This window comes from Gorilla gorilla, chromosome 9, assembly GCF_029281585.2.
Source record: "Gorilla gorilla gorilla isolate KB3781 chromosome 9, NHGRI_mGorGor1-v2.1_pri, whole genome shotgun sequence".
NCBI lineage: Eukaryota > Metazoa > Chordata > Mammalia > Primates > Hominidae > Gorilla > Gorilla gorilla.
The window spans coordinates 12869196-12888851 of NC_073233.2; the positions used below are offsets into that span (position 1 = coordinate 12869196).

Genomic DNA, 19656 nt, shown 5'->3' on the forward strand with positions numbered 1-19656 from the left:
CAACTGGGTCTGGAGACTTCACTCCAAAAGGTGGGAGTTCCCCTTGGGGATGGGACCAAAGAGGTACAAGGGGTTGTGGGGCTGCTGGTCTCATGCTGTAATTCCTGCAGTTGAATGAAGCCAATGAACAGTACGTCGAGCTGGAGGAGCGAATGGAATACGTACGGGCACTCCATGAACTCATCCGCAACCACTTTAGCCTCTTTAGTGCTGAGAATGAAGCACTGGACATCTCGGTGAGAAGGCAATTCGGGGAGTCACCCATCCCTCCCCGCCCTCCTCCCCCACAACCACATCTACTCCACTGCCCTCTGCTTGCCCCACAGCTTCTGGATATGTGGGAGGCATTTCAGTTTGAGAAAAGCCAGGCTTCAGAGTTCCTGCTCAGCAAGCGACATGCCATTATGCCCAAGCTGCAGCAGCTGATGGCAGCAGCATTGGCAGAGCTGGAAGGCCTGCTTGCGAAGGCCCTCTCCGGTCCCTTTATGGACCCCACACAAGATCAGAGGAGTACTGAGCACCAGCTCGTCTCCCTAGAGCGTCAGTTCCAGAACACAGTCAGCGACCTCAGTGAACTGCACCACGCCTATGCCATCTTCGCTGGTACTGAGGATCCCCGCACCCTCCATTATCACTCTGTGATAGACCCTTCAACTGAAATAAGAGTTGGAACTCAGGGTTCTGTGTCCTGTATGACCCCAAGCAAGCCTTGGGAATCACACACCTTCATTGGTGTCTTTTATAAATGAAAATTTCAGGACAAAAACATCATATATTGACCATGGCAGGTGCTGTGCTTAGGGTGGGGGTATGGGGGCTCACAGTCTGATAAGGAAGGCAAACAAGTGAATGTTCCATCAGAATGTGATGGGGTCAGGGGCTAAAAGCATGTGCGGGAGAAATGTAAGTTCTCCTTATAGAACTTAGCCTTTTTGTAGCCCTGTTCAACACAGTCCTACACCAGGCAGCAGGCCCCAGATAAGAGTAGGTCTTGATGCTCTAGCAGATCACTTCCTCCAGCCAGTGTGGTATAGAGAGGAGGCTACTGAGGGCCTCACTAATACACAGGAGGAGGCCAGGACAGAACTATTGGTCTCAATTCTTTCATACAGTAGTGCAGGTAAGCTGGTTCCCTTCTGTTCTTAAAGAACTCTGTGGGCTCTGGAAGGAGACCAGAGCAAATATAAGAGCCATTACCAAACAATTGAGACAGGATATCAGGCTAGAGTGCAGTGTCATGATCACAGCTCACTGCAGCCTCAGCCTCCCAGGCTCAAGCAATCCTCCCACCTCAGCCTCCTGAGTAGCTGGGACTACAGCTGTGTGCCACCATGCCTGGCTAATTTTTGTATTTTTTGTAGAGATGAGGACTCACTTTGTTGCTCAGGCTGGTCTTGAACTCCTGGACTCAGGCAGTCCTTCTGCCACAGCCTCCCAAAGCACTGGGATTACAGGTGTAAGCCACTGCGCCTGGCCTTCCTTCCAAAATTCTTATATGTATGTTGGATTTACTGAATCTCTCTCACTCATTGCTTTTATCTTCTTTATCATCACTCATTCCTTTATTCTTTTTCTCTGAGTTCTGGAAAAATGTTGTGAGCTTGTTTTATAAGCTTCCATTTCCTATGGTATCACTTTGTATTTCTATTGCATTTTAAAACACACATTTTGCATGTGTACGCATGCTTATGTACACATGTATACGCATGTAACTGTGTGTTTATGTGTATATACATGTGCACACATTTGCTATCTCTATCTGCTGAAGAGGACATGAAGCAAAGAAACCCCAGTAGCAAGAAGCCACATTGTGCTCAGGTCTTAGTTTCTAATACCATTCCCCATTAAAAGGAACCAGAGCGCCTTAGAGAAATGGATGATTCCAGGGCTGTGGCAGGGTAGGTACAAGATGAACCTAAAGTGTCGTTTTATACCAGAAAGTAAGAAAGTATTAAAGTGTTTAAAAAAGTGATGGGAGCATATCACAAGGATTCAGAAGGGATACCAACTGGCTAAATCTGGAACAATTTGATCACCAAAGTAAGTACAATAATAAATTCTAAGCTATTGAAGTAAAGGCATTTATTATGCATAGTAATAATAAATAGATAAATCAATGAGAGAGAAATGAGGACTCATGCTTACAGTAAAATGCCAGGAGCTGACTGGTAAATGTGGAAGGAAGGCTGGAGTGGGAAAATTATTATTTTGCAACCATCATGGTAATTACCAGATCAGATAAGGATCAACAGATGCCAAATCTAGGGCAAATTTGATGAGGAGCAGAATATTTGCACTGTCTTAGAGAGTTTCTCCCAGAGATCACTTATTTGTTGTAAAAAAAAAAAAAGGAAAGAAAGAAAGAAAGAAAGAGAAAGAAACAACAATTAGTGGATAAATCAGACAATAATTTGACCAGGTGATTAAAAATTAACATCACCAATGAAGGACATAGGGACATCATCTGCCTTCAGATGTGATACTGGAGAAGGATACAATATCACTTATATAGTAGTCCAGCTGAGAATGAGTATCATTTTTAAAAACCATAAAAACACAACATGAGGAACTTTCTATGAACAAAAAAATGGCAAAAGGGGACTGTATACTTCAAAGATGTCTGTTACAAAAGAAAGAAAGGCTATGGAAATGTTCCAGATTAAAAGAAACTAAGAGACATGACAAATGCAGTGCTTGACCCTGGACCAGATGCTATAATTGAGGCAAAAAATGCAATCTAGGACATTATTAGGTCAACTGACAAAACTGAAATATGGACAGTAGATTAAAATATTGTATCAATATAATATATGAAATTTGGAGTTGCACTGTGGTTATATAAAAGAATATCCCTACTCTTAGGAAATGCATACTTGAGTATTTATGTAACTTGCCCTTAAATAGTTCAGAAAAAAAAATTGTGTGTGTGTATATGTGCATACACATGCCCATGCACAGAGCATGTGAATGCAAATGATAAAGCAAATGGGTAAAATGTCAACAAAAGGCAAAGATAAGCAGTATAGATATATATCTATACCTATGGAAGATAGAAGGTACACAATTTTTTTTTTTTACTACTTTTTCCTACAACTTTGAAGATTGGAACTCATTTTCAGATAAAAAGTTTTAAAATGCATGGAAATTATCAAGTAGATATCACAAAATGTCCATCAAAGGACATTTGCTCTTAATCCCCAGTTTGTCTTTATCTTTTCATGTGTTTGGAGATATCATCTCTGCTCTTTCTTACAGATGAAGTTGTTTATTTGTCCAATATTTGATGTTGAAACAACTGCTGTCAAAGATTGTATGGGACTCTAGCCATATCTTTGAGTTTAGACAAAGACTGGAAGAGTTTAGATTTACTGTCATTTTACTTTTTGTCAGATCAGAGCTTTGATAGCCTAGTGATTCCAGCTTTTTAATACTCTGAGATCTCCAAAATGGATGATGTGCACATGTGTAAGATGCATGAGGCCCAGCATTTGGGTGTGACTCTATCACTTTTTGTCCCACTCAAGAAAGTAAACTGGAGTTCAAGTTAATGAGATATCTGTTGTCTTTTAAGTAAATTGCAAACCTCGATATTATAATTATTGTTAATTATAAATTCCTATTGACACTTATCTCACAACTGACTGTAAGTAACTGATTAAGAACTAATGTAGTACCCTGTGAGATGAAGAGGTGGAGGATAATGGCCGGAGGTAAACATGACAGGTCCTCTATGTGGGCCAGATCTTTTTTATATTCATCTTGCTGAACTCTCTTTTGGGCTGACAGTTCATTCGCTCATTCATTCATTCATTCATTCAACACATATTTGTTGAGAGACTGCTGTGTACACTAGGCTTGAGGTACATCAGTGAACAAATGATAAAACGCTTTTCTTAATGGACCCAAACTTCTAGTTGGGAGAGAAAGACAATAAACAATGATGATAACCAAATTCTGTAGTATATAAGAAAGTGATAAGTGATAGAGAAAAAAAAAATAGAACAGAGTAAGAGGGGTTGAAAATGCCGGGAAGGGTAGCTAGGAATTTTTAACCAGATAGCCTGCATAGGCCTCATTAAGAAGGTGCTGTCTGGCTAGGCGCGGTGGCTCATGCCTATAATCCCAGCATTTTGGGAGGCCGAGGCGGGCGGATCACGAGGTCAGGAGTTCGAGACAAGCCTGGCCAACATAGTGAAACCCTGTCTCTACTAAAAATACAAAAATTAGCCAGACATGGTGGTGTGCGCCTGTATTCCCAGCTACTTGGGAGGCTGAGGCAGGAGAATCACTTGAACCCGGGAGGCAGAGGTTGCAGTGAGCCGAGATCACGCCACTGCACTCCAGCCCAGGTAACAGTGCAAGACTCTGTCTCAAAAAAAAAAAAAAAAAAAAAAAAGAAGATGCTGTTTGTTTGAACAAGGACTTGAAGCTGGTGAGGGCATGAGCCATGTGATTCTCTGAAGGAAGAGTGTTCCAGAAAGAATAGACTGCTAGTCAAAGGCCCTTAGCAGGAGGGTGCATATCTGGTGTATCTCAGCCGTAGTAAAGAGTCCAGTGTCACTAGAATGGAGTGGATGAGATGGAGACTAATTAAAGAGGAACTCTTCCCTTTCACTGCCATCACATTTTCCCAGATGGTCTTTCCTGGGAGTAACTGTTCCTTGGATTAACCCCACCTCCATTGTTGAGCCAAACAATTTGGAACTCCACCTCCCCCACCCCCAACCATCACTTTCTGGACCCTACCTTCTGTCATTATGGGCTCTTGACTGATCATTCCACCACCCCCCTCCCAACACTGCAAGTAGCCCAGGTCTCAAGTCAGCCCTCCCCCACAGAGGATGAGACTCCTGTGCCCTTGCCAATCTGTGGGACACGTCCTATTGTGCAGCAGCAGCGCATATGGCACCTGTACCGAGTCATCTCCGAAAATATCAGCGAGTGGAAGTGCATGGCTTTTGCCAAGGTGCTGACACCCTTCCTTGGAGCTCTTGACTGGGAGTGGAGGATTACAGTGGTGGGGGAGGGGAAGAGTCTCAAGCTGACAGCCCTTCTCCCTGCAGTTCAGCCCAGCTATGGCCCAGGAGAAGACAGAGGGCTGGCTGACAGAGGCAGCACGGATGAGCACAACCCTGGAGTTGCACAGCCCCGTGCTGCAGCACTGCATGCGCATCCTGGGGGAGTTTCGCAGCTACCTGCCCCTGCTCACTAAGCTGGGCAGCCTCCAGCCACAGAGCCTCAACTGCCAGTGTCTCCTGCGTGGTATGTTTGGTTAATGTCAGAGGACGGGGAAAGGGAAATATGTGAGGTTAGAGCAATGCAACAACTCAGTTTCCTGCTGCTCCTGCTGGAAACACCTTCCCTCCCCAAGTTTCTCCCTACCTTTCCCACATATTTCAATTTCTTTTCCTTAACGGGGACAAAAATTTTTAACTTCCCTTACTACCTCCTCTCTGCTGATGGTGGCTGGGCTTGGGCTGGGGCCTTAGCTCTGGGCTCTGAGTTGTGCTCTAGACCTTGGATTCTAAGCTGTTGGCTCTGTGTTGTGCTCTGAGATCTGCTATCTGGGGTCTGAGCTGGGCTGGGCTGGGCTGGGCTCTGGGATATGGGATATGGGTTGGACTCTGCCACATGCTGGGTGTTGCTCTGACTTGTTTTCTCTACCTCCAGCCCTTGGGCTGGGCAGTCTCCAAACTATAGAACTCCTAACGCTGGGCCAGCTGCTTACTTATCCACTGCTGGAGTTTGCAGATCGAATCAACCAGGTGGGGCCCTCAGTACAGGGGCGAGGGAGGTGGTCCAAAGCCAGGACCTGTAATAAAGCCAGTCAAGGCCCAGCAGTCCCTTTAGACAAAAGGGTGGTGGGTGTTTGGCATGTGATTTAATGTGGGGTTGAGACTGCTAACCTGCCTGAAGGGCAGGAAGAGTTTCTTTAAGTCTCCAGATGGGGATCTCTTGTGTGATTCCAGACTCCCAGTGACTGAGAGTATGTCCCTGATGGGGGAAGGAAGTGGGTGGCAGCCCCGAAGTTGTGGGCACACAGAATGGCAGGTGCCCCCCAACACCTGTCTTGTCCCCAGAGGGTGCGAGCTGACTGAGGTATTTGCTCAGTTGGAGCCTTGCAAAAGTGGGTAGGGGTTCCAAAGCAGTGGCCCTGGGGCAAGGTAGTTAGATGCTGCCGATGGCCTATCTTTGAAGCCTGATGGTCCTACTCTCCCTTCATCTCTGAGACCTCCACTCTCCTGAGCCCTGGCCCTTGAGTTCTGCCTCAGATCCAATCCCCAAGTCCCAGCTCCAAGCCTGTCCCCGAAGGAGTTACCCAGTCCTGGTTCCTGAGACCCAGCTGTTCCAGGTCTGGCAGAATGAAAATGAACGAATTCATGCCCAAGAGACTATACGGCGGTTGCAGCGGTACTGGGAAGCGCGCCAGCTGCGCCTGCTCAACTTCATCCTGCATGTACCCTACGAGCCCCCAGCCTCAGAGCGCTCCAAGAGGCAGGTGCTCCGCAGCCCCCAGTGGGAGGTAGTGGACAAAGATAGTGGCACCTTCATCCTCTCAGGTGAGACCCAGACCTTGTGACCTAGTGAAAGCCCCCTGCTGGGGGCCATTTTCATCCACCATATCCATCAAGGCCTACCAGATCTGATTCTCTAGCCAGGGCCCCATCCTTACTAGACAGCCTAAGACATTAGTCTGTTCTGAGACAGTGTCTTCCATGTAGCCCCCCTACTGTCTTAATCTCCTTGGGATCCCCTTCCCCTCACCCATCTCTACTCAATGCCTGGGTCCTTCAGCAAAGGTCCTCCCCTTTCTGGGTACCCTCAGAAATTCCTCATAGTCAGTTATCTACACCTTTCAATGCTCTGTCCTCTAGATTGCACCCTGCTGTCTGATTTTATACCTTAATCATTAATTCATTTCTTTATTCTCTCCCTCATCAAACCTGCCTCCTCTGTGCTAAACACAGGAGACCTTGAGACTTACAGACAGTATCCCTGTCCCCCAGAAATTTCTGAGTCCAGTGAGAGACAGACAATACTATAGGGATAAACACAATGGAGCACCTTACTGAGGGCAGTAGAATCTCAGAGAGAGGACCAGCTCAAAGAACCAGAGAGAGAATTAGAGAAGTCTTCTTTAGGCAGAGGCCTTATACTGACTTTTTGAAGGAGTAAGAGTTTGCCAGACTTGCCAGGTGAGGAGGGCAGACCAGACAAAGGGAACAGCATTTACATAAGCATCCAAGATGATATAGCTAGGGCATTGCCAATAGAGGAGAATTTTCTTACTCAACGCAACTAGAACCCAGTTGGTGAATCCAAAAAACTAATGATGCATACATAGTTTAAGATTTTTATTTTAGCTTAAAATACATACATGTACATTTATTTACTAACGTTTTAACCTAATGACAAGAGCTTTTGTTTGATTTGATAGTTCCTCACTGCCTTTCTTGCATTAATGTATTGTCTACTATTTCTGCTTTCACTTTCTGCAAAGTTGGGCAGCAACATGAAGACACTTTTAAAGTCCTTATGAAGGGAAGGGCCTTAGCTGCAGAAGCTGGGCACTGTGTGGAGAGAGGGAGGTGGGGAGAGGACTTCCAAGGAGATTAAGACAGTATGGGAGTTACATAGAAGACACTGTCTCTATGTGACTTTTCCAGGTTTTTATTGTAAGTTCCCAATTTATAAAAATTGACTTGCCTATACCTAATAGCATATGTTTAATCAGTTTGCCTTTACTGAAGCTTTCTGTGGTTTCCATAGAAACAGCAACTTTCCCCCCACCAATGTGTCAGTGGTTGTTACAATATTAGATTCAACTCTTTACTTAAAATCACAACATAACTCACATAAATAGATCTGCAAACATACTCTTATTCTTAGCGCGCACACACTTTAACTAGTGGAAGCAAAAATGTTTGGGTCTTCTAAAGAATAGCTTGAAATCTGTGAGTTTCAGTTCAGTTAGGGCTTTAGTCAGTATATTTGATGGTAAGAATGGAGAGCATGAATAAAAGAGCTTCTATTTCTCTGTGGCTGGATCCCAAAGAATAGTGGAGGAGGGGATGGAGCAGATGGAACTGGAGAGGATCAGATCATGCAAAGTCTTGTGGGCCACATTAATAATTTACTCAACAACATGAAAACAATAGAGAGTCACTGCATGTTTTTTGTGGGTAGTAACATAATTAGATTTTAGTTGAACAATATCATTCTGGTTTCAGTATGGAGAATGGATTGGAGGGAGGCAAGGAATGGAAATTGAAAGATCAGTTAAGGGATGACGGTATAACCCAAGTGAAAAGTAATAGTGGTCTAGATGAGGATAGTAGCAATGGGGAAAGAAAAGTGGGTGGACTCAAGCTAGGCAGAAGTCAACTAGGCAAGATGTGTAACTGGTTCAACTTCTGCATAGAGGAGAATGTAGGTCCTTTCCATTCTAGTATAGATGTTCCTTATTACCCAAATTCTTTATCCTTATCACCTCTTTATATCCAGTATTTGGTTAGGGGTGCCTTTTCCAGCCATTTGCAGCACATTGATAAATGGCACCCAGCCCCCTTGTTCACATCTCCCTTATTAAGGACTCTTAAGTTTTGGTGTGGACTGACACAAAGGCTGGATGTCTGCAGTTAACATCTGCACCAATATTGAAAGGAGATTGTCTTCCCACTTTTGTCCTGAGCACATTTTATGCTAATCCATTTGCCCATCTCTGACCCTGGTTCCAGACTTTGCCAATCTGCTCCTACTTGATCTCTACCACTTTTCTGCCTCATCCTTAGATTTCTCTGCACTAAAAGTAATAAATAAAAATTCATAGTACAAAGTAAAGGCTCTGGATAATCTGGGCCTTGGGATGCCGTGGGCATAATTTCAGATACCAGCCTGGGTCCTACCAGTCTTTACCTGAGCTCACAGCCCTTCCTCCACCTTTGCTCCTTTTCAGTTTTCCCTTCTCTCTCTAAGCTAGCATTTGCACCAAGCACTTGTGTGGTTGAGGTTTCTCCCTATGGGTTCTCTCCTTTCTCTGTACCAGGCTTTCTTTTCCTGTTAACTCCGGGCATGTTAACCAAGGACCACATCTTTGTAATGGCCACACACCATGAAGCTGGTGACTTCATTCACCCAAATAAACCCCAAATGATGGACTTGTTATATATTTAATTCTTACCTCAAGAAGACAGGTTGTTACAGGATTGGGCACACCTACAAATTATTAATCTCCCCTTTAGATTCTTAACCAAATGAGAATAAGGATGTATATGAAAATGAAAGTATACTATCAGAACCATCACCCCCAAGGAAGTTTGTGCTTTTTATATATCATGTTGGCAGACACAGCTTGGATCTAGGTCAAGTGAGACTTCGTGCTACCTCGTCATAACCTTCCCCCAATTAATTGAGAACTTGAGGTCTGTGTGGATATGCAGAGGAAAGCTGAAGTACAGTTACACAGGTAGCTGTGTAGAGGACTGTGGCCTGCCTCATATCCCATAGAGCATAAAAGATGGGCCTCTTTGCCTCCTCACATGGGGAAGAGTAAGGGAAGAAGATAGACAGAGGGGCTGAAAGCATTAGTCCAGTGCTGTTTTCTCTAGAGAGTGGAGTAAAAGTTTTGTGACTCTGAGAGCAGGATAATGAGTTTTCTTCCCACCAGGGATGTTTGGAGAGTCCTACATGTGTCTGAATAAACCTCCTTTCTTGATTCTTCTCATTTTTACCCCAATTAGTGTCCCTACCTCATTTCCAGCCCTAGTCTTACCAAGCACTTGTGGCATGAAGGGATAACTCTTTAAGCAGCACCAGGGAGCCAAGTACTAAGACTATGAGAGAAAAGTTTGTTCTCAGCTTCCCTACCAGGACCCCTTTTAAGACAGAATGGGCATTCTTGCTATAGAAATATTATGTAGGGTCCTGGAGCCATTCAGCCCTCTTCCCGGGCTAGAGGCTCTAGTTCTTACAAAGCACTTCCATGGAGTTAGGTGGATACTCATAGCAGCTAGTCAGGGAAATTAGCTGGCCTGGAGTCTGCCCACAGTGCCTTGGGAAAGGAGGAGCTTCTTCTCTCACCATTTTGAGACCCCAGTGCTTTACTGGCTCTACACATTGGCTGATGGAATCCTTAAAGGCAGAAAGGGCAGCTGGGCATGGTGGCTTACACCTGTAATCCCAGCACTTTGGGAGGCTGAGGTGGGTGGATCACCTGAGGTTGGGAGTTCGAGACCAGCCTGACGAACATGGTGAAACCCCGTCTCTACTAAACATACAAAAAATTAGCCGGACATGGTGGCACACACCTGTAATCCCAGCTACTCAGGAGGCTGAGGCAGGTGAATTGCTTGAACCCAGGAAGCATAGTGCAGTGAGCTGAGATCATGCCATTGCACTCCAGCCTGGGCGACAAAGCGAGACTCTGTCTCAAAAAAAAGAAAAAGGAAAGAAAAAGACATGGAAAAGGGCATCAGGGTCTCTGTACCTGCCTCTCCTGGAAGGTTCCCCTGGTCTGCTTTTCTCTCCCCCAGCCCCGGCCCTTGCCTCATCTGACTGCCAGTTCAGCTTTTTCTGTCTTAGATTACAGCAACCTGCAGGATTCCATCCAGGAAAGTCTTCAGGTGTTGTCCAAGATCCTGGCCATCGAAAAGTCAGGAGATTTAAACAAAATAGCTTTGGAGTGGGTGGCCATCATGCATGGCCTGGGTAAGTGCAGGCCTCTAGCCAGGCTGATGGGTGAGACCTGAGGCAGGATGTCCCAGAGGGATGGGGGTGAGAGGTGGAGGTTGGGTGGGAGAAGATATGAAGAACAGAGTGAGGACCTCCTTCAGGGCTGTTTCTTGGGATGAAGAGATCAGGTTTTTATTCACAGTGAAAGTTTTTTCTCCCTCAAGCAAGGTCCCTGAGTCCTGCTGGGCAGAGTATTTTGCTTGGGCTGGTGGGGCACCTGAGAGGTCAGGAGCAGGGTGGACTCCCCTGCAGAAGGTAGAACCCTAGTGTTTCCCACCAGCATTCCTCTGGCTGCTTACACAGGTGCCCTGCTGGAGGTGTGGCTGACTTTCCAGCAGAAGTGGATTTTTCTGAATAAAGTTCTGCATGAAATGAAGATCCAGTTTCCTAATGCTGACCTGGTAGGGAAGGGGCTTGAGGCAGAGAGGGCAAGAAGGGTTCCTGAATACCAGGGCTCAGCGTGGGAAAGGGGAGCTGCCACTTCATATTGGCCCTCACTTTTATCCTCTCCCTCACCACAGAACTCTCGTTTCAAGGTCGTGGATGACCAGTATCGAACCCTGATGCGCATCTCTGTAGCTGACCCCATGGTTCTGTCACTTGTAGTGCCCAGTGCCAAGAGGAGCCCTTACTTCCAAGGCCAGCAGCTACAACAACTGCTGCAAGCAGGATCGGTGGAGCTGGAGGGCATCATCATGAGTCTGGAGAGCGTGCTCTATGGGGTGTGTGCTCACTTCCCCCGCCTCTTCTTCCTTAGTGACAGTGAGCTGGTAGCCCTGGTGGCTGCTCGACTGGAATCATGCGAAGCCCAGCTATGGGTACGACGCTGCTTTCCTCATGTGCATGCTGTGAGCTTCAGGTCTTGCCCAACTGGTGAGAAAAACACAGATGACTGGGAGTCAAGCCCAAACACACAGACTCAGGTGGAGGCACTTGCAGTGCTAGGGGCAGGTGGGGAGGAGGTGAAGCTGCAGGGTCCCCTTCCTCTGCATCCAGATCTCCCTAAGTGGCTGGCCTCTCTGGAGAAGTGTCTGCGCTTGGCACTGGTGCACATGCTGCAGGGCTGTGTGGCTGCTCGCCTTGCTCGAGGCCCATCTCTAGGTGAGGCCCTCAAGCAACTGCCCAAGCAAAACAAGTTGTACCTGCAACTGTATGTCCAGCACTGGATCGACTTAGTCCAGGCCTTCCCATGGCAGTGTGTGCTGGTGGCAGAGGAGGTGGTATGGCGGGCCGAGATGGAGGAGGCTCTGCTTGAGTGGGGTACCCTGGCCATGGTCTCCATGCAAATGCGCAAGCTTGAGGTACTGGTGAATTTTATGCGGGCCCAGAGGGCTTCCCAAGGTGGGCAGTCCCTGCCTTCTGTCCGCCAGACCAGCCTTCTCAGTGCCCTGCTGGTCATGGCAGTGACTCACCGGGATATAGCACAGCTGCTGGAACAGCACCAGGTTAGTGATCTCACAGACTTTCACTGGGTCCGCCAACTCAAGTATCACTTGGGTTCACCTCACATAATCCCCAAAAGCCCCCTACAGAGTCTTAGGACTATTGCATCTTCTGAACCCTCTCTGTCACCAGCGGCATGCTGGATAGATGTGCTAGGCAGGTCCTTCCTGTACAATTACGAGTATCTGGGACCTAGACTAGGGCCTCTACCCAGCCTACTGCCTGAACGGCCAGCCCTGGTACTACTATTGGCCCTAGAGGAGGTGGCCTGTGGGACCGTACTGGGTCCTAATGGTGTGGGCAAGAGAGCTGTAGTGAACAGCCTGGCACAGGCCCTGGGCCGCCAGCTGGTGATGCTACCCTGCTCACCTCAGATAGAGGCTCGATGCCTGAGCAACTATCTGAATGGTGCCCTGCAGGGTGGTGCCTGGCTGCTGTTGGAGAAAGTTCATCAGCTGCCCCCTGGCTTGCTCTCTGCCCTGGGCCAGCGCCTGGGTGAACTGCACCACTTGTATGCCCCATTGTACCAGGAGGCTTCCCGAAACACAAGCACCATAGACCCCACCCAGCCCCAGCTCCTTGGCAGTAGCTTCTTTGAAAAACATCATGTGTCTATGCGCCTTGGCTATGGCTGTCTCCTGGTACTGCGTGCCCTGAGCTCTGCTGTGCCTGCCAACCTGCACCTGCTGCTGCGGCCTGTGGCATTGGCATTGCCTGATCTGCGGCAAGTGGCAGAGCTGACTCTGCTGGGTGCAGGGATGAGGGATGCCTTCCAGATGGCTACCCGCCTATCCAAATTCTTTTCTCTAGAGCGTGAGCTGGTGTCTGGGCCCCTGCCCTGCCGCCTGCCACTGCTCAAGCAGATACTGGAAGACACAATACGGACACTAAATGTGACCAAGGAGGAACCGAAGTGCCAGAAGCCTCGCAGCCTAGCTGCCATTGAGGAGGCTGCCCTACTGCATGCCCTACTGCGCTCACCACTGTTTAGCATTCTCAATGGGCTCCACCTGCACAACCTCCGAGGGCTGTTGTGTGCGCTTTTCCCTAGCGCCAGCCAAGTGCTGGCAGAACCTATGACTTACAAGCTGATGAAGCCACTGGTGGTGGAGGAACTGCAACAGGTAGGTCTGGATCCCAGCCCTGACATTTTGGGGTCCTTGGAACAGTTGAGCCAGGCCCTGAGCCGGGCCTCAGGCATTCTGCTCCTGGGCCCTGCAGGCAGCGGCAAGACCACTTGTTGGCACAGCTTATTTAAGATCCAGAATCGGCTGGCAGCCATGGAGGACACCTCAACCCAAGGCTGCCAGCCTGTGGAAATTACCCACCTGTACCCCAGTGGCCTCAGCCCCCAGGAGTTCCTGGGATGGCTAGAGGGCTCCTGCTGGCATCATGGCATCTTTCCCAAGGTACTTCGTGCAGCCGGTCAGTGTAACAACATGGGCCAAAAGAGGCAGACAGAGGAATCAGTCGGGATCCAGCACTGGATAATATGTGATGGAGCCTCCAATGCTGCTTGGCTGGACTCCATCACTTGCCTCCTGAGTGAGCTTCCCCAGCTTAGTCTCCCCAGTGGACAGCAGATAGCACGACCCCCAGGCACCTTTCTCTTGATGGAGGTGGCTGACACAACAGGCATATCCCCCACAGTGGTAGGCTGTTGTGCCCTAGTCTGGTGTGGTGGAGAGCAGACTTGGCAGTGTATACTTAGTGCCCTGATGGCATCCCTTCCTTATGAGTACCGCCTGCAGCACCAGACAATCGCTGAGCTCAACCACATGGCTGAGGTTCTGGTGCCTGCAACATTGCGATTCCTCACCCGCCAAGGTGTCAGCTCTCTGCTGCAGGTACACGGGCAGCAGGCTGTTTGTGCAGGTGTGGCAGAAGTTACCAGCATGGCACGCATCTTGCATAGTCTGCTTGACCTCCACCTTCACCTAAAGGAGGAGAAGGCCCCTGGCCCAGGTGGGAAGATGGACGGGCTGGTTTGAGAGAGATGGGGCCTTAAGGGTAGCTGGGGTATATAGCTGGAGCCTGGGGCGTGTGTTCTTTGGTGGATCTGGGCCAGGAGTGAAAAGTAATACTGTCAACCTTTTTTCTTTCTTTCACCTTCCACCTTTTTCTACTGGGGCTCCTATCGTGGCCATGGCAACTTTCACAGAGGACCTCAGCTATAGTGATCCTGTGGCCCAAAGCTTCAGGTCTTCAAAAAGCAGCTTTCTAAACCGGTCCCAGGTTGACAGTGACGATGTGCCAAATAAGTGCAGGGAACACTTGCTGGCTGTCAGCAGTTTTCTTTTTGCCTTGATCTGGGGCTTTGGAGCCCACCTTCCCTCCAGGTACCTACCAGGATGGGGGATGGGAGATGCAGAGGGCTGAGATGGACTGGCCCATGGAAGTAAAAACCCACATGACATCACTGTTAGGGTATGGTGGAGTGTGTGAGTGTGTCATAAATGGAAGTGTTGTAACTGTCTGATGCTTTTGCCTGTGTGTCCCTCTGAGCAGGTTCTGGCCCATCTTTGATACCTTCATAAGGGATTCTATTAGTCGCCTCTCCAACTACCCTGAGCCACCACCCTCAGCCTTGGTGTTTGATCTACATGTAAGCCCTGAAGATGGAACACTGGTCCCCTTCACTGGCCAGTACCTGAGCAGCCACATCAAAGGAACTTTGGGCACCTTTCACCCTTCTATCCAGGTGTGAGGACAGTAAGGCAAGAGCTAGGGTTAGAACTTCAGGACTTATTTTAGGGGTAATCCATGTTCAAAGATCAGCTGAGGCCCACCTGCTCCCTTTCTTTGATATATTTTCACAATCACAAGAATACATGAAATATTTTCCAAGTACAGCTCTAGGACAAGTCCCCTAGACTTTTATTTTCAGCTAGATTACTGTCTTATACTGGAGGTGCTGCAGTAAGTCCCACTTCTGTCTTGCAGACTGAACGGCTCTTGTATGTGGTGGACCTGCTTCTGTCAGGGGGACAGCCAGTGTTGCTGGCTGGAGAGGCAGCAACAGGGAAGTCAGCCTTTGTGGAGGTGCTGGTAGAGCCACATCACCCTTACATATACAGCCCCATCCACCCTGCCTTCAGTTCCTCCCACCTCCGTCTCCTGCTGAGCAGAGGAATCCAGGGCCAAACACAAGCCAGCCCACAGCCTGGGCATCACCAGGATTCTAAACCCTCCCTCCTCTTCTTGCTGGAGGATCTGCACCTAGCCACTTCTGGTGAGGAGCTGCAAAGAGGGAAGGAAGGAGCTACTGTCATCTCTTGAGACTATAAAATCCCTAGCAATATTCATTGACTCTCAAATATATGTCTGTAGATCTAACTTTAGTGTTCTGTTCTTAATATCTTCTCATTCTACATATGCTCCCTGAACAATCCCATCCACTCTCATGGCCTCATCTCTGCTTTGCTAAATCTGTCTCCAATCTCACTTCTTTTCCAAGCACCAGATCTGTCTATCCAGCTGTCTACTGTACGTCTCCACCTTGTTGTCCTGTTGGTACCTCAGACCCAACCCTGAGCTCATCATCTCCCCGCGGCCAAAATCTGCTCCTGTGTGTCCTCTTAGTTTCACCACCCAGCCAGTCATGTAAGCCAGAAATCTTGTTGACATCTCATTCTCCTTCACCAATATCCAGTCACCATGTCTTCTCAATCCTACCTCCTTCATATTTCTTGAATCTTTCCACTTATTTCCATGGTTCAGATGATCTTTACTTGGAAATCTGACAAATGCTCTTACGAAGCTTTCTGTGATGAGGCTTTCTTCTGTGTCCTCTTACACTCTCTCTAATTGGACTCAACAAGTCAGGCTTCCTCTAGACCCTGGGATTGCTGTCCTCTCTGCCTTCTCTATGTGGCTAAATTCTACTTATTATTTCTAAATTACCTAAGCTTCTCCAGGAAGCCTGATCCATAGGCTCGGTTAGATATCCATCCTGTGCTCTGTACAATAATCTGTGATAACCATGATTTTATTATTGTATGCTTGCCTATCTGTCCCTTTCACCACACTTGGAGATTTATGAGAACAGAGAACAGAAATTTGTCTCATTCATTTTGATAGACCCAACAGGAAGTAAGTGCTCAATAAAAGTTTGTAGAAGACAAGATAACAAAGGAAAGGAGAAAAATCTTGATAAAAATTTGGGATATTGAAGTGTAAAGTTTCCAAAGTGGTATGCCTCTAGATGATGAGAGTTTCTAAATATGGCCATGGGATTGGGAAGTGAATTTTAGGTAGAGGTTGTTGGAGTCAAGGAAGTCAATGGGCTGAAGCATTGGATAGGCTATCCAGTTAAACAGCGAAGTCTCTTACGAGATGTAGAAAACTTGAACCAGATGTATTCGTACTTAATAATAGCCGGTACAATTTATTGAATATCTACTATGTGCTCTATGATATGTCTATGTCATCTTCAGTGCTCATAAAAGCCAAGTAAGATGGGGAATTTTTGCAATTCTTTTAAAGATGAAGAAACAGAGACAGAGATTTTAGAACTTGCCCAAGATACCCTAGCTATTAAGTGTCAGAACCAAGATTAAAATTCAAGTCTATTTGGTTCCAAAACCTGTAGTTCCTTCCAGCTATATTATTTGGTCTTTGCAATGAATTTGCACAAAATTAGAGACAATAGAAGGAGTAAAGAGTGGTACAGTCAGATATATGAAGAGATTTCAGCTGAGAAGAGACTTCAGCAACATTGTAGAGTGAAGAATATTACTGCTGGCAGAATGTAAAAGGTGTCCTTGAGTGACAACCACCAGAACATCCAGTATAAAATAAAAAATGAATAGACATGCCAACAAAAACCCCCAGAAAATAATGTGACCTGCTGTCAAGAAGAAGCAAGCAATAGAATAGAAACTGACCCTAAGATCTCTACAGCTATATGCTGTCCAAAAGATGCACTTTAAATATAAAAACACAGATAGATTAAAAGAAGTTTTTAATGCAAAATATTTACTACAGAAATAGTTTGCATAAGGAAGTTGATGTGGCAATATTAATACCAAAGCACTTTAAGACAAAGGATATTACCAGAGATAGAAAAGGACATCTCATAATTGAAAGATTCAACTCATCAGAAAGACAAAAGTCTTAAATGTGTCCACACCTAAAATAGACATTTAAGTACAGGGAAAAAAAGCCAATAGAAACAAAAGAGACATAGTAAATCTGAAATCATAGTAAGAAATTAATATGCCTCTCACAATAACTGATAAGACAAGGAGCAAGAAAGTATGGACATTAAAGATCTGAGTAACACTAGCAACACACTGACATTTACAAAACATTATACTCACCAACTGCAAAATGCACCTTCTTTTCAAATGCACATGAAACATTTGGTGAATGAAGATAGACCATATGCTGGGTTACAAAATAAGTCTCAACAAATTTCAAAGGATTAACATTTTAAATAATATTTTATCTGACCATAACAATACAAATATTGATAAGATGCCTAGAGAATTTCCAAATTCTTTAAAATTAACACACTTCTAAATAATGTACCAAAAAAGAAATTACAAGAGAAATTAGAGAATGTTTTGAACTAAATAATAATGAAAACAAAACATCAAAATTTGTGAGATGCAACTAAAGGTTATAGCTTTAAATATCTATCTTAGAGAGAAAAGCTTGGAATCAATGACCTAAATTTTCAGCTAAAGACTCTAGAAAAAGAAGAGCAAGTTATACCCAAAGCAATTAAAAGGAAATCAATAATAAAGAACAGAGCAGAAATCAGTGAAATAGAAAAACATACAAACAATGGAGAATATCAACAAAGCCATATTTTGTTTCTTTGAAAAAGATAAAATTGACAATCGCCTATTAACACAAATCAAGAAATGAAAAGGAAAACATAAATTTTGAATGTCAGGAATGAAAGAGGTTTTATTAAAGATATTTAAAAGGATAAAAAGGGAGCCAGGGCCGGGCACTGTGGTTTACGCCTGTAATCCCAGCACTTTGGGAGGCCAAGGAGGGCAGATCACGAGGTCAGGAGATTGAGACCATCCTGGCCAACATGGTGAAACCCCGTCTCTACTAAAAATGCAAAAATTAGCTGGGCATGGTGGCATGTGCCTGTAGTCACAGCTACTCGGGAGGCTGAGGCAGGAGAATTGCTTGAACCAGGGAGGTGGAAGTTGTGGTGAGCTGAGATTTGCACCACTGCACTCCAGCCTGGCGACAGAGCGAGACTCCGTCTCCAAAAAAAAAAAGGGGAGCCAGGCATGGTGGCATGCACCTGTAATCCCAGCTACTAGGGAGGGAGGCTTAGGCAGGAGGATTTCTTAAGGCCAGGAGTTCAAGACCAGTCTGGGCAGCATAGTGGGACCCTCATTTAAAAAAAAAAGTTTTAAAAAATGGATAATAAGGGAAAATTATGAAAAACTTTATGCTAATAAATTTAGCAACAGGTGAAATGGATACATGCTGTATTCGTCTGTTTTCACACTGCAATAAAGAACTACTTGAGACTGGGTAATTCATAAAGAAAAGAGGGTTAGGCCGGGCATGGTGGCTCACGCCTGTAATCCCAGCACTTTGGGAGGCTGAGGCAGGTTGATCACTTGAGGTCAGGAGTTTGAGACCAGCCTGGCCAACATGGTGAAACCCCATCTCTACTAAAAATACAAAAATTAGCTGGGTGTGGTGGGGGTCACCTGTAATCCCAGCTACTTGGGAGGCTGAGGCAGGAGAATCGCTTGAACCTGGGCGGCAGAGGTTGCAATGAGCCAGGATCGCGCCATTGCACTCCAGCCTGGGTGACAAGAGCGAAACTTCATCCCAAAATATATATATATATAAGTAGGTTTAATTGACTCACAGTTCCGCATGGATGGGGAGCCCTCAGGAAACTTAAAGTCGTGGCAAAAGGCGAAGGGGAGGCAAGGCACATCTTACATAGCAGTTGGCGGGGGTGGGGTGGGGTGAGGAGATGTACCATCAGAACTTATGAGAAATTGCTCACTATCATGAGAACAGCATGGGGGAAACCGGCCCCGTGATCCACTCACCTCCCACCAGGTCCCTCCCTCAACATATGGGGATTACAATTCAAGACAAAATTTGGTTGGGGACACAGAGCCAAACCATATCACATGCCTTACAAAAACATAACTTGTCAAAGCCTGAACAAAAGAAGAAAAATAATAGAAAATGAACAGCCTCATACCTAAGAAAAGTTTGAATGCATAATAATAAATGTTTCCAGTCCCAGATGGTTATACAGTTGAATTACATCAAATATTTAGAAAAAAAGTACAACTTATATATACTTTTTCAGAAAATGGAGAATACTAAGCCATGATGAAGACATTTCAAGCAAAGAAATAAATTGTTATCTTTCATAAACCTAAATGCAAAAATAAATCCTCACTGAAATATTATTAAATAAAATTCAGCAACATACAAAAAGAATAATATCTTAAGATCAAACGGAGTCTATCCTGGGAA

At 46.0% G+C, this 19656-nt stretch overlaps 2 protein-coding genes across 6 annotated transcripts in view; one reads left to right on the plus strand and one right to left on the minus strand.

Moving 5' to 3' along the window:
- DNHD1 (dynein heavy chain domain 1) overlaps window positions 1–19656 on the plus strand; it is a 76030-nt gene that overhangs the window by 37399 nt on the left and 18975 nt on the right. The window contains exons 13-23 of one of the 4 annotated variants that reach the window (XM_031007633.3): window positions 111–603; window positions 4839–4966; window positions 5064–5262; window positions 5671–5765; window positions 6353–6560; window positions 10582–10707; window positions 11035–11132; window positions 11253–14139; window positions 14336–14513; window positions 14683–14875; window positions 15118–15406. In XM_031007633.3, the coding sequence (XP_030863493.3) occupies window positions 111–603; window positions 4839–4966; window positions 5064–5262; window positions 5671–5765; window positions 6353–6560; window positions 10582–10707; window positions 11035–11132; window positions 11253–14139; window positions 14336–14513; window positions 14683–14875; window positions 15118–15406 (4894 nt within the window). Of the gene's footprint in view, window positions 1–110; window positions 3638–4838; window positions 4967–5063; window positions 5263–5670; window positions 5766–6352; window positions 6561–10581; window positions 10708–11034; window positions 11133–11252; window positions 14140–14335; window positions 14514–14682; window positions 14876–15117; window positions 15407–19656 lie in introns of those variants that run through there. The other 3 variants (XM_063710615.1, XM_063710616.1, XM_055355256.2) reach the window with 3 other exon arrangements.
- Window positions 1–19656, minus strand: part of RRP8 (ribosomal RNA processing 8) — a 91053-nt gene that overhangs the window by 18707 nt on the left and 52690 nt on the right. The window contains exon 8 of one of the 2 annotated variants that reach the window (XR_008669545.2): window positions 7341–11601. The exons of the other annotated variant lie outside the window; for it this stretch is intronic. The gene's annotated coding sequence lies outside the window, so the exon portion shown is untranslated. Of the gene's footprint in view, window positions 1–7340; window positions 11602–19656 lie in introns of those variants that run through there. 2 annotated transcript variants of the gene reach the window in all.